The sequence below is a fragment of the Cyprinus carpio genome, chromosome A6 (genome assembly GCF_018340385.1).
Source record: "Cyprinus carpio isolate SPL01 chromosome A6, ASM1834038v1, whole genome shotgun sequence".
In the NCBI taxonomy this organism is placed as follows: Eukaryota; Metazoa; Chordata; class Actinopteri; order Cypriniformes; family Cyprinidae; genus Cyprinus; species Cyprinus carpio.
Genome location: NC_056577.1, coordinates 15,751,270 through 15,766,269, shown reverse-complemented (window position 1 = coordinate 15,766,269; position 15,000 = coordinate 15,751,270). Strand labels below are relative to the sequence as shown.

The window sequence follows — 15,000 nt, the reverse complement described above, 5'->3', positions numbered from 1 at the left end:
GTCATCATCAACAAAAACAACAATTTCTGTGCCGTTAGGGTACCTTCAAGTTTATTTTATGTTTCATCATGATCATCATCATCATCAAAATAAATAAATAAATAAATACAAATTTGCAATTGTGTGAATAAATCTGGACCCAAGTGTTTTTTTTTTTTTTTTTTTTGCTTTTTTTTCAATAATTTGAAAATGTTACATTTATTTAGCACATTTATTTACAAAATCAAATCACAATATTTACAAAACCAGAGGTTTTGTAACAAATCAACAATTGTGCAAACTTTTGGCATAAATTATTGCCATTAAACTAAAAGAAATAGAATTGAATTAGGCTGCCTAATCATATTATTGTGATTAATGGCTGGAATAATTGGAAGACTGGGATTATTGGCATCAGATCAGATCTGCTGGAAAATAACACCAAAATGTAATTCAGAATGTACAGAGATTGATGTGAAGAAGTCAGATCAAAATATTGGCACCACTAATCATTGTTTTAAAGAAAGACTTTGACACATAATCAGCTTAATGCACAATACAACCTTTCAAAGCTTGAACTATTTGTGTAACAATAGTGCTGTTGTTGTACACATGTCAATCACATAGACAGTAATAAAAATTCACATCCTTTATGCTTTTTCATTTTAAAATGTCTATGATGCTATAAAAACTTATTATGGAAGGTCCCAAATGTAAACATGTATAGTGGGATAAAAATAAAAGCATAAAACAAAGAATGTATCAAAGAAGTGCAAATCATTAAGGTAAAGTCAGTTTCTCTGAAACACTTGGTCATATGGCATGTGTTTTATGTTATACAGACATACTAATAACTGTACATTATTCCTGTATTATATAAACAGTTACTCAGTTTTTTTTCTGGTGGAAAATCCAGATGAAAGACTCTATTGGCAAAATCTGTTGGCAGTGTGTGGAGAATTATCTCCTTCATATGCACTTAAAGTGTACATATTAAGGAACAGGTTGATTGTTAAAGCAGAAAACAAGTTCAAGTAAATCATAAGTCTCAAAGAAGCTCAATTCCATGACTGCATTAGTGTTAGTGAGTTAGCTGTGTTACACATTTTAATACTTCCTGGACCGATCATCTTGTGATTCACAGATAAATGCTTGGTGAAGTGTCTTAGCTGATCAGTTGATCACATGGGGCATTGTTTAAAACACAATACATATAACATACAGTACTGCAAGAGTCCAGAACTGGCCTTTATGTTGAGAGCAAGCATCCTCCATCCCGATCCTTGTTCGTTTAGTCGATTATTCCAGCAAACGTGTTAATGGGCAGAGTCAGTCCTTTGCTCATGTATTTACTCAGTCCAGCATCACTGTCACCTCCTTCCATGAACTTTGACTTTAAGGATTTTTGAACATAAAATCCAGGGTCTCGACATGGAGCAACCTCAATGCTGTGTTAGAAAATTTAATCCGATTAAACTAATCCAAAGTGACAGGGGGAAATATATATATATATATACTGAAGACTGGAGTAATGGTTGCTGACAATTAAGCTTTTCCTTCGAAGGAATAAATATATGTATTTTTTAATATATTAAAATAGAAAAAAAGTTATTTTAAACAGTAATAATATTTAACAATACTACTGTTTCACTGTATTTTTGATCTAATAAATGCAGCCTTGCTGAGCATATAAAACCTCATTTAAAAAACTACAGAATCTTACCGACTCCACACTTTTGAATGGTAGAGTAGATAATGGGCCTCTTAATTAAAAAGATTACATGAGGGAAAAAAGCCTTGATTTCTCACCTCTCAACGTTCATAAATTTTCTCCGAAAATCTTTGTCCAAACGCACTGTGAATGTTGATCTGTCTGGTGTCTTCAATTTAAAATTGCATGTCCTGATCTTTGACTCCTAAAAAAAAACAAAAAAAAAAACAGCATAAATATCTGAACTTAATCAGATATAAGTTGTATTTACTTCTCATGATAGCCAAGCTAAAAATACTTGATAGTATTTTATTAACTTATTAACAATTAACTTGACAGTTAAACATAAACTACATAAAACCAGAAAGTTAAAAAGATCCTACATACATTATCTATCTTTCTAAAAGAAAGCAAGCAAGCAAGAAGGAAAAAAAGAAAAGAAAGGTATGTCATTTTCTCAGTTTGGCCTAGTCAGACCTACCGTGATACTCTTTGCCTTTGTGTCATTGAAAGTGACCATGAGACAGTTGAGATCTACAAAGTGGGAAGTAAAGTAGTAATTTATTTAAAATTGTTCAGGTTAAAGTTAATGTTTATCTAAATTGATTAACGAAAAGAAATACCTTTTTATTCAAATAATTTAACTTTACCTTCAGTTTTGTTTTGTGGTATTGCTGAAATCTGAGCACCTGTGGTTCTGATTGAGAACCCTCTCTCAAACTCCCTGTTGCTTAGCGACACCTAGAAGGAATGTGAAGGGCCATATGAGGTCAACTTTTATTTTCTGGTCACTTAATTTTTAATTCTTAAAAAAAAAAAGAAAAAAAAAATCCAGAATGTTTCTTTGTGACTAAAGAATGTCACTGACCGGAAAACCGACCAATCAGCAACACCAGTCATTTTGTATGTGACTATGTACATGAAAGTACTCTAATAACAAAAGACAGCAGAAGTGATACTCACTTTTAAGTAGCTAAATGAGATCAGTGCCCCACACATCTCGGCAGTCATCTTTTTCTGTTTGACATTGTCTAAGGGAAGAATTTGGGCTGTAAATGTTGGTCTAAATTAGGTGTGCCATTGACTGTACTTATCCTGAATTTTTATATTGAATACCTTTTTGTGTAGCTTGGGCCATTCTGAACTCTGGAAAATCCACTTCCAGGTCTGTGACAAAAACTTCTTCCACAGCTTCTTTGGACTTGTCGGAAAAGTAAATCTGGACAAATAGAACAGAGCATTAAATACAAAACTGGTATGTTTTATTTCAGAAAGTGTTCTGTAGATCTTTTAACAGCTTAAATAAGGACCTAAATTGCTTGACCTTATGAGCTTGACCTGTAGTTCAATATGGAACAGAGTGTATCACTCTTTACACTTTCTCTTCTTCTTTTTTTATACTGCTTTCACATCTTTTATGTTTGTTTTGCATATTACATATTTATTGCAAACTTCACAGTAACTAAATAACTAACAACAACAAAAGGTTTCTAATACATGTAAACACACTTGGTGATTAAATTACCCCTGAATCTCATGCCATCAGCTGAAAAAAAAAAAAAAAAAGATTGTGTAAAACATTACAAAGTGTCATTCATTCTCACCTTAACGTAGTAAATGTTGAAGTGCACCGGCTGCTGTCCCATGCGCACATAGTACGAGATGACGTCAGCTATGAAAAGGTCAGATTCTTGTGGTTTGCCAGTAATGGACTGGAAGATTAAAAATAAAACAAAGCAGAACAATTTACATTTGAAGTTAATTATAATTTAAAGTCCTACAGACATCATTCATTTGGAGTGATGTTTGATGACTCTTGAATGTGCACTTGTTCTTCAAACCTTAAAAGTATATATTTTAAAACAACAACCAATGTACTTGCAGATAATATACATTAAAGACATAAAAGGCCACTTAAGTGTACTTAAAGAGAGTGCACCTTCATGACTATGTTTAGTAGCACACTTAAATACAATTTTAAAAACTGCACTTAGTAATTAAGTAAAAAAAATCCATCATTACAAATGTGTAATTACAAATTCAAGGACAGCCCCAATTCCTGAAAAGATGGGACGTTTTGTGAAATGCCATAAAATCAAGAAAATGTTATTCTGTCAGAACCACTATCGTCAAAGATAATTGACGATAGGTCATACAGTATGGTTATGGTTAAAGAAGAGCAGCAATAATTCTGATTCAAAGGGGAATCAGAAAACCGAATCCTGACTGGATGAGAGGAGGAGTTGGGGATGGAGGAGGGTAATTAGCTATTGAGCAACGCGAAAGCTGCTGATAATACTAAAGGACCGTATATTGTATATGGATGCTGTGGTAGGTGTCATACCCCTATTGGTAGATGTGGATCAGCTGACTAACATGATCTGCCAGAACGCTATGCTTGATTTTGTTAATTCTCTTTAAACTCTATTTAATTTACTAAAGTGCAGAGATTAAATCTCCAATGTTTCACTGGCCAACTTAATTTTATTTTGATATAAACAATATTTATATAGATATAAACAATTTTAGATATAAAAATGCAACACATTGTGTCACATCAACTTTCGTTTCATTACAAAGTTTAATTGTTTAGGAATTGAGGATACTAATTGTTAAAGTTTTGCAAGCAAATTTTTGTCCAGTCTCACTTGATACTAGACTTCAGATGCTCAGCAGTCCATGGTTGTCATTGTCTGATTCTCCTTTTCATGACTGGTCATGAGACAGATCTAATCTGCAGGAAGGCCCTTCTAGCACATTTACTCTGTGTCTACAAAACAACACTATTGTAGCACATGCAGAATGAGACCTGGCATTGTCTTGATCTAATAACCATGGACTTCTCATGAAAGACATCACCTTGATGGCAGCATGTCTCTGTACAATTCCAATATATGCCTCCATGTCAATAATACCTTCACACATACGCCAGTCACCCATGTCATTTGCTCTGCTCTATCAAGCATATTTGCTTTTACATCTGTCACTGATGAAATGGTCTGGATGGTCCCATTGGTCTTTAATTGGGACTGAGATCTCAACATCCATTTTTTCAAGAAACAAGTTGAAATGTGGACTCATCTGACCGCAGCACCTATTTTTTGTCTTTTTGACTGTCTGAGATGAGCTCTGGCCCAGAGAACCCTGCAGCATCACTGCATAGAATTGATGCATAGATTTCTCCTAGAGTAACAGAGATTCAAGTTGCATTTATTGATGCAGCTGCATACTGTTAAGTGACAGCAGTTTTTCTGAAGTACTCCTGAGCCCATGTGGCTGTATTTAACACCCCAGCATGACCGTTTCTCATGCAATGCCATCTGAGGGCTCAAAGGTCATGCACAATCAGCTGAGGTTTCCTGCCTTGCCCTACACAGACTGAGAGTTCTCCGGAGTCCCTGAATCTTTTCACAATATTATGTGTGGTAGTTGGTGTAAGATCTCAATTCTTTGCGATTTTACATTGAAAAATTTGATCTTTGATTTGTTTGACACTTCTCTATTTTAGTTTACCATACATGCTTGTCAGCATGTTAAGCAGTACACTTTAGCCATATTTCCAGGACAATAGAAGTACTTATGAAATTACATTTAAACTGTACTAAATTATACTAATTGTATTTAATCCTACTTAATTGGGTCAAAAAGCATGCTAAAGTTCAGGACATAAAGTTAAGTTTAACATAAATTTAAACTATGATACATTTTCATTTAATTGCAATTAAGATGCAGTTAGGTAATTGAAAATATTACTTGTAGTTTGCACTTCTTTTATTCTTTTGAAGTATATTATTTCTGTAATGTGGACTCTTAAGTATTTTAAAAATATGTTAAAGTATACTTGTTTTTCACAAGGGGATATCTGCATACCGTATATTCCATGAGCATTTGGATTAAACTCTGACATTTATTCACAAACGTCTTAATATACAAAGCAATAAACAGGCTAACAAATTTGGAAAAAATGAATGTGTAAGAGGAACATGTTTTTCACAATGAACAGTTATTAACTTTGCATTCACACAAGGAAATGAACGAGAGAGAGAGCGAGAAAGAGAGAGAGAAAAAAAACCTGAAAGAGAAACTTTCAAACTTCCTCATTCCATACTGACTGACATAATCTGCTAAGAACTCATGCCCACACTACTTATCCAAGTATCGCTAACATGCTAAATATCTTTTGACATACCGTTCTTGCAAGATCAGGAATCATCTGGCCAAGACTAGAGACATTGCATCCATACCATGGATCCACCATTCCAAGATAAGTGCCCAGAGCACAGATGTTATTGCTTGTAGAGGGCACATTCTCCTAAAACAGATATTGTGTAAGATCATGCTAGTTCTGCAAAAATGTTTCTTTTTTTTTCTTTTAAATGAACACAATGCACAAGTATTCACCACAATACACGTGCTGAAGTTACCACGTAAAGAGAAGGAAAGGGTCTACCCTTTGTACCTTTACAGGAGAGGCTGTAGATGACTGGCCAGCAACAGGGATGTAGTACATCTGAAGGTTGAGTTTCATAGTAAGAAACCGTCTCCTGGCTTCTCGTTTCCTGTGAAGCAAAGCCAAAATGTTGCAATCGAAACTTAATTCAATCATAACAGAGCTTTAAACACAGTGCTGTGACAGCATTTAGGGATTTGATTTTCTTAGAACAAGGAAACATACAGAAAACTTGCTTATTACAGAGAATTAAGAATCTTCTTCAATAGACAGACATGAATTGAAGTGATCTGTTTGTAGGGTACAGTATGTTTACTCTGTACCAACCCCATAAGCCAAGTTACATTTAACTGACAGTACTTCCAGCCCTTTTCAGGATTATTAACCTGTCCCCTTCAAGTCAGGTAATAGCAAAAATGTCAGGGTGATACTATCCTGATAACATTATGATGAACAATTCTCATTAAAAGGTTGAAATTACTGTAAAGAAAAACCTTATTAAGTAGTTTGACAAATCTTTTATTATAATTTCTTAGAAGAAAAAACCCTACATCACTCTTATTAAAATAAAAAGTCATTTGGTATAGCTAATAAAAAAATGTGGCGCAGACAGCATGCAAAAAAGTATAAAACAAGAAAACAATATAAAAAGGGCCCCTTCAGACCCTAATGACTATGTGTCATATTCAATAAGTCTATTAAAATATCAGATAATTTGGTGTTATTGTGATCTGGTAAGGTTAGTTCATGTTGTAAAATGTCATGAGATGCAACTCCCTAAAATGTAATGACATTTCTGAATTAATAATTTACAATATTGGTAATATACTTTTTTTTTAAATAATGTAGTCAATCTTTAAGGATTATATATGTTATGTTATTACTTTTTACTTGATGGTTACACCAGATCATAGACACTATCATTTGTCTTTGATTCAAATAATAACAGATATCACAGATGACATAATGTCTCATACCTTAACCAGTAGCATGCCCTGGCTAGCCTTCCCACCGCCCGGTCATCTCCCATCACCACTATTTTAGCAGTGTAGTCCCGTTCTTCCTTTGGCAAGCTGTTGCTACTATTTCCTGCTCTCCTCTGCAGTGTGCCACTGCTGCCAGCTGTGCCCGTCTCCTCCAGTACATCTTGCATCAGAGCCATGTTGTCAGTGACCGATGGCTTCACCTTAATCCCTCCACGCCGCGAGAGCCGCCCACTGGTAATTTCAGGCTTTAAGATTCTTCCTCCAGTAAATTCCATGTCACAAACCTCAGTTCCCTGAATGTCACGCTCTATACCACTGTCTGTCGACATGACAGAGTGCCGTGGCATGTCAGAATTGAGGTCTGTGGTGAGGTCAGACATATAGAACTCCTCTGAACTCATGAGGCTTTCACTAAATGATCCGGAACGGATGAATTTGGCCAGTTCTCTCCCTGTGACAGAGAGGATGAAAAGATATGTTGTATTTTAGTGAATAGCCTCACAAAAAAAAAAAACATTTATTTCACTGTGAATTAATTTTACTGGTATCTTCTTTAGTGTATCAGATGAGATCTCAATAATGTCATAAATTATGCTCAGATTCACCAGATACCAAAGTCTGCAATCATTCAGTCAGTGCATTCAATGCAATCAGTCAATAATTGTTAAAGGCTTTTAACACTACCTTATATGCACACTAACAAATAAAGCAAATCAGTAGCTGGGACAAAAGCATGGAGAATTAAGGACACTCGTTTTAACTTTTGGCGCAGCGACTCAAGTTCGAATCTACCTTTTTACAGTATCGAACTTATCCTTTTTCCTATCACATATCAGCTTGTTTATATTATTTAAAGAGAAGAACATATTCAAATTGTGCTAAAAAGGCACTAAAAGGTATTTAATAATGTGAATAAAGTGTTTAACAGGAGTTTAATAGGTCTATAATTGCAACTGGATATGGTCCTCCCAGGACCTGTGAGGGCATCTTTAATGATCTGCAGGTTCAGGATGGTTAGGGGTAGGTATAGGGTGGGCTTTTAGGGATAGGGACAAGAAATGTCCCAATAAAGAAACATTCATTTATTATTTGAATAAATAAACACTAAGTAGGTTGATATTATTGCATACTGTTTTATAATGTACTACTATACACTGAGGTGCAAATAGTATCTGACACTATTTGCATTTAGTGTAAATAGCATCTAATTTACACTGTTATCTTGCAACGCTATTATCGCAAATAGCCCCTGCCAAAATATTTTAGCAAATGAATCCCACTTACAGAGCTCCTCCTCCTCCCACCACAAATGGAAACTCATCTCCGGATTGGGAAGCGGAACATCGCACAGTGAACCTCTGGACAATAGACCTGAAACCCAGAACTGTCACAATAACAAATCCTGCTTCCTGATCCGGCCACACAAGTTGAATATCAAAAGGTCTTTTATTAAAGAAAAAATTTATTTTGGTACAGATGGATTTGGTCAAGAGTGTTTGTTTGTGTTTGTGGGAGAGTATAGATAAGAATATAGCAGCCGTGCAGAACAGAATAGAATAGAATAGTTTTGTAGTTTACCTTTCTTGGTGTCACGGAGGATCTGTAAGTATAATTCTTGTAGCTTCTGTCTGATCTGCCCCCGATCACCTCTGTTGCTGTCTGTGCTCTGGTCCACTGTTGCAAGCACTTCATTAAAGTATGACTCCACGTCCTGGTCCAAGTCCTGACATATGCACAGACAAATAATCAGACACACAAACACCTATCCAGAAAGCCACACAGCATGAAATCACATTGAATGCACACACAAACACACAGCCCTAATTCAGACAGACACATATGGGATGTCCTGTAGATGTCCTGTCCTGTTGCTTTGAGTTTTCTGAAAATAAACTGCAGACAGCTGACGTGTGGACAGAGACAAAGAGATGCTGACCTGCAATAAATACTCACCCTCTGTCTCCATCATTGTATAGTCTCACAACTAAAATTATAGAATAGACTACTTAGACCGTTATACACAGGTTAAATATAGGTTCTCATTCATTTAGAATAATTAATCCCTTTCTCTTGCATAAACTCTTCAGCAGAGGGACAGTTTTGACTAGGTAAGAGCAAAATGGCATGGTGCACTATGTCCCAGGGCTCATTTCTGATTTACAGATGGTTGCTGATCTGAATATTTCACTCTTGACCCATACTCATATAGAAACCTGTGATAAATTATGCTGCCTAGAAAACATCAATTCTAAGTGTGACTGTGGATGACTGACATATGGAGTATATCAGAAAAGTGAATCATTCATACCATATCTATGTACAGACATACAGATACATAATACAAACATAACAGTACCTAAACTACCATTCAAAAGTTTGGGGCCGGTATGAATTTTATTGTTGTATTGTCTCTTATGCCCACCAAGGCTGCATTTTGATGAATAACAAAAACACCAATGTTGGGAGTTTTTATTACAGTTTTAAAAAGCTGTTTTCTATTTTAATATATTTTAAACTGAAATTTATTCCTGTGATGGCAAAGCTAAATCTTCACTCCAGCCAATCCAGTCTTCAGTGTCACACCGTTCAAAATAATTCCAATATTCCAATTTGGTGGTTAAGAAACATTTGTTATTATTATAACAGCTGAAAAAAATAGTGCATCATTGCATTCTTCTAAAGATAACATTACTGACCTGCAATGCATCACTGAGAGAGGGCCCGTGACAATCCTCTCCCAGTATCGCCTGAACACTGTGCTGTACTAAACAGCGCATCAAGCTCAACGGGTTCCGGAGCATTCCTTGAGCTTCAATGTCAGCCTTCAGAACAGTGCCGAGAGACTCAGAAAATACTGCAGGATCCGCAAACACAAACACCCTGAACACAGCATACACAGAACACAGCCATCAAAAACTCACACTTATTTATACACACAGAGAGAGAGAGAGAGAGAGAGAGAGAGAGAGAGAAAAAACATTGATCTGATTCACTTTTTAACTGGGCTGACATGCAGTTTTTTTTTTTTTTTTTTGATAAAGCTCCCTGCTGACTCTAGCAGCCATATCAACTTCAAAATGTAGCCTGGAAGCAATTCATTACCAGTTCAAAACAATCAGCACATAAAAATAACGGGTTTCTATATTTGGACGCACAACATATTAAAACGTTATTACAACGGTTGACTTCAGAAATAATTACTCGGCTGGTTTTACCCGTCTACTCCTTTTATGTTGTGCTGCATTCGAAAAGGGCACACCTAGACTAACTAAACAAATTAGTTTTTTGTTTTGTATTTTTTTTTCATAAAGAACCATGTCAGAAATGTCTTCCTTGTTCCCTTCTATGATTATAGCTTTAGATAATTAGAAATCCCCATTCTAAAGTGTTCCAAAACTGAAAAATCTGGTAGTACAGGTTCAGCCTTTACTAAGCAAATGCTACAGTAATATAAACAACTCTTTAAAAAGAAACATTAGGGCCCTGATTGCTCCAAAAACACAAATGGCACTAGACCTTTTCTATAAATAAGCATCCTCACATACAATAGGTGTCCTAGAGAAATCACAGGTGTGTAGTGCGTCATTATTAATACAGACATGCTCCACTAATGTTACCAGAAAATGGCTAAACAGTGTTTGGGTTACACAATACTTTAACACAGTAAGGTATCACAAACTCACAATGAACAATTTATTGTTCTTTAAATTCATAAATAAATGTATAAATTGCTCAGTGTTAATTGAATTAATTAATTGATAATGCAATAATTTATTAAACTTGAAATGTATTAGTATATACAAATAAAATTGCCCAAGATTAATAAATTATCTCTATATATAATATATATATATATATATATATATATATATATATATATATATATATATATATATATATATATATATATATATATATATATATATATATATATATAAAGATACTTTCTTTTTTTTTTTTTACATTTTCAAATATGACTTAATTGGACAATACTTTTTGAGATCATGTTGACTCACACTGACATACTGACTTACCTCTCCTGCTGAGGATAGTGTTCATTTTTCAGATTTTGTTCTGCAATTATCCTTTTCTGATACAAAAGGCCTATAAGGAAAAAAAAAAATGCAGATTCAAAGCAGAACAAAGCAGACTCACAGGGATCATGTTTTCTTGTTTATGGCATGTTTTCTTGGCTTCAAGCCATTAGAAAAACTAAGATCAGGAGAGATGCTTGTCATATTTTGTTTGAGGAAAGTGATATCAAACCTGGAGCAAATCGTTCTGCTTTTATTTGGCCAGCATAACTAAGGCCCACAGTGCAGTACGGCTGAGGCAGAGTCAACAACCTCTTGCAGAAGTCATAAACTCTTTTATAGAGGTCATCGGGTATGTATACAGTCTGCAAAGAAACACAAGGATGTCATGCAGGATGTTAGTGGCTTCTACAGTTTTTGTTTAGCATACAAAGAGACCTGGGTTCAGATTTATATTTCTAAAAAGTGTGTTGTATGAAAAAGAGCAGCTTAGATGATTACAACATTTTCATTTTAAAACAAATGTTGCAGAGTATGCAAAATGATTGAACTTCTCTGTGTTTACAAGTAAACAAAGCCCCAGACTCCTCCTCCTCTCCAAGACATTTTAACCAAGCAAATGTGCCAATGTCTAAAACAGTGCTTTTCAACAGGTTGGTCTGTTCTGATATGTTTGCTAAATACATCACCACCTGATGAAATATCTGGATCCCGATTCAAAACCAGCTGAGTCTCATCGTTAGTCTTAAAGTAAAAATTAAGTAAAGTTACAAAGTATAAGAGCAGCCATCCTTTCTCTTACCTGCATCACAGCATACATGAGTGTATTAATCAGAGGAATGAGATGTTTCTTGCAGTCAGTTCTTTCAGCCTATGTATGAAAAGAAGGAAAATCCTGCTTATTATCTATCCATCCAATTATTCGCTAATTCATATAAATCAGTCTATAAATCCTCACAGCCTACCTCTGTCCTTTATGTGTTGAAATTATGTTAATAATCATCAATTATGAGTTAGTTAACTGTTATTAGTAGTTAAATATTCCATTATTGTTAACTATTTTAACTGTAATATTTTTTTTTTTTTTTTTGTGACAGTAGCGACAGATAATCATCTCAAGCTTTTCAGGCAAGTACCTTTAAGTGACGTTGTCATAATAAACACTAGGCTTTTAAATACAGTAATAATACAGTAATAGCATTTGGGTAATACTTACTGAACATGCTATTTTTGTCAGTCATTAAAATGGGATTTGTAATGCTATATTTCAACTAGCATTATGCCAAAGAAACTAGTGACTCACTCTTTCTAGTTCCTTGATGGCCACCCTCACCAAAGCCAGACTCTTGAGAGAATTGCCCTGCACTTTCTTATGTAATGTCCATCTCAGCATCCCTGCAGAATGAACAGAAATGAAAAGCTCTTGTATCCACCAAACTAGAATATGTAGGCAACAAATTTTGTGCATTGATACATCTACTTGAAATTGATACCCCAGTTGTTTCATGATACATGCTTACAGATTTGTGTAACTTGTTTACTTGGCCTTTATACAGTATGTAACATCAACAGATGACACTGATGATTAGATTGCAGATTGTGGATCTTAAAGAAATCATGTCTTTTATAACCTGCCTTTTTCTTTACATAGCATGCAAGGAAACCAACTGCACCTGGGTTTGGCATTCAGGTATATGTGTGTTCTTTTGTTGGGTGTAATCTGTAGTTGTGAGTCATACCTTTGTTGACAACTGGTTGCTCAGTGTCCATTTCTCTTATAATGGTTAGCAGGCTACGGTAGATTTCAGATTCAATGGCAGCATATTCAGCTTTTTAAAGAGAAGCCAACAACATAGCATTTGAATGCTGATATAAATCAATTCATATGTGTGAGATACTCTACCATTCAAAAGTTTGGGGTCAGTTGGAAAATACTGTTGTCATAATGTCACTGAAGACGCAAGTAATGGCTGCTGAAAATGTAGCTTTGCCATCACTGGAATAAATTACATTTTAAAATGTATTTAAATATAAACCAGTTATTTTAAATTGTAATAATAATTCACAATAAGTTTTACAGCCTTGCCGAGCATAAGAGACTTAACATAAAAATGTTATTGACCCCAAATTTTGAATGGCACTGTAAATTTTAAAAGTATCAAATGGATAATCAAATTTTAAAATAGTGATTTGTCAAAAAGCACCTTTTTTTATTTATAATTTACCAGAAGTTTATCCAAAAAGTGTAACTCTCACCTGAGTCCATAACATTAATACTGCTAGAATTTTCCCAGGATGCCATACTGTGGCTTGGTCCTTACATAATGAGGTAAAAGGAAATAATCATCACTGAAAAAAAAAAAAAAAAACAAACACAGATACAGCACATTGTTACATAAAAATCAGGAGAAAATAAAAAGACATTACTTTGCATTTACAATTTACTAAAGATCATTCAAAAAATAGAAATTCTGTGATCACTTACTTACTCTCATGCTGTTCCATTTCTTTCTTTTACAGAACACCATATAACATAATTTGTCACATTTGAACATTTGAGTCCAAACAACATTGGTATTAAATTTCACTGACCAAAAAAAAAAAAAAAAAAAAAAAACACAGAAACATTTTTTCAAAATAAATTCTTTTGTGTTCCACAGAAGAAAGAAATGCAAACAGGTTTGGAATAACATGAGCTCGAGTAATTGTTTTGCTGAAATATCCCTTTAATGTGCTGGTCACATTAATCTGACTCACTCTTCTATTTTCCACTTCATGATGCTGAAACTTAACTTTATCTCAGTTAAATTGCATATTGTTGAGGTTATAAAACACAGAACGTAATATCAAGTTATTGTGGGCATGATTATATGCACTCATGGCACTTTTACCCACTACTGATTTCACAAGAAAACAGATATGGTTTATAACTGACAAATGCGACTAACCGCTCCGTTGCTAAGACACTTTTAAGTCACAGAATTTAAGTAACAGGATCTACTTTTAAGTACAGTAACAGAGTATACTTCCAAGCAACTAGAGAGAGGAATGAGAAAAAGAGAGCAAAAAACAATACTACAATATCCGAAAAAGCCAGAACGAGTGCAAAAAGCTGTAAACCAAATAAGTGAAACAAAAGGGACCTTTTCAGTGACCGACATAGCTTGTAATTATGCAACTTTCCGATAGCTTGGTTTCTCAGTGCTGAACAGTACACAGAATCACATTTCACAGGATACCTCCAGCAAGCTGCAACTGTCTGATAAAACTGCAATAAAATGTTGAAGTCTAAGAAAAAGAAGTACTGTCTTACCTTTCGTCCTTGTGAGACTATCAGTAGACTACATCATATGGCACAAGTATAAAACATTGTGCTGGCCAAACAGTCAGAGTGAGAGCTGCGCACTGTGTTACACTTCCTCTAACTGCTGCGGCTGTCACTGAGGACAACTGCAACTCTGACTCAAAGCTGAGTGAACATGAGGGAGGGACAAGAAAGAGAGAGAGAGAGAGAGTTTAACAGAGGCATGGCAGGGGAAAGTTTAGAAGGAGGATCGGGGGGAAAGAGAAACTGAATGTGTGAAAGAAGCATGCAGAGTGGGTGGTCAGTGTGGACAGACTAAAGAGAAAGTCCTTAGAATATGTTTCTTTAATATATCTTTCTAATTATAAACAACACCCTGATCCAGATTTTGGAAGAGTTCACCATGAACTTTTTTTATCTAGCCAAACAATGTGACTCACACGCATATGTGGTCTGCATAAGCCTAGTGTTGCAGAACGGCAAAACTAGCACGCAAAGATTAAGCCCCTAATCCTGCACAAAAAGGCATTCAACAA

General features: G+C 35.0%; 2 protein-coding genes across 3 annotated transcripts in view; both read right to left on the bottom strand.

The window, feature by feature from the left end:
* pik3r6a (phosphoinositide-3-kinase, regulatory subunit 6a) overlaps nucleotides 1–59 on the bottom strand; it is a 22,044-nt gene extending 21,985 nt beyond the window's left edge. Inside the window, exon 1 of the mRNA XM_042758186.1 lies at nucleotides 1–59. This exon is cut by the window's left edge and continues 272 nt beyond it. Within this exon, the coding sequence (XP_042614120.1) occupies nucleotides 1–8 (8 nt within the window). The 5' untranslated portion in view covers nucleotides 9–59.
* A 133-nt stretch (nucleotides 60–192) lies between these two features.
* Nucleotides 193–14,629, bottom strand: LOC109075721 (phosphoinositide 3-kinase regulatory subunit 6). Of its 2 annotated transcripts, none has more exons than XM_042758183.1 (20): nucleotides 14,474–14,629; nucleotides 13,417–13,509; nucleotides 12,900–12,989; nucleotides 12,464–12,555; nucleotides 11,963–12,031; nucleotides 11,393–11,525; nucleotides 11,161–11,230; nucleotides 9,823–10,006; nucleotides 8,705–8,849; nucleotides 8,411–8,497; nucleotides 7,118–7,577; nucleotides 6,150–6,249; nucleotides 5,880–6,002; nucleotides 3,295–3,402; nucleotides 2,807–2,909; nucleotides 2,654–2,721; nucleotides 2,341–2,431; nucleotides 2,172–2,224; nucleotides 1,789–1,895; nucleotides 193–1,427 (listed from the first exon to the last, which is right to left on the bottom strand). In XM_042758183.1, the coding sequence occupies exons 2-20, from the start codon at nucleotides 13,460–13,462 to the stop codon at nucleotides 1,271–1,273; spliced, it is 2,286 nt and encodes a 761-aa protein (XP_042614117.1). In that variant the 5' UTR covers nucleotides 13,463–13,509; nucleotides 14,474–14,629; the 3' UTR covers nucleotides 193–1,270. The 2 variants fall into 2 exon arrangements, with proteins under 2 accessions (XP_042614117.1, XP_042614119.1); XM_042758185.1 differs by having other exon boundaries at nucleotides 13,417–13,476; nucleotides 14,474–14,605.
* Nucleotides 14,630–15,000: the final 371 nt, after the last annotated feature.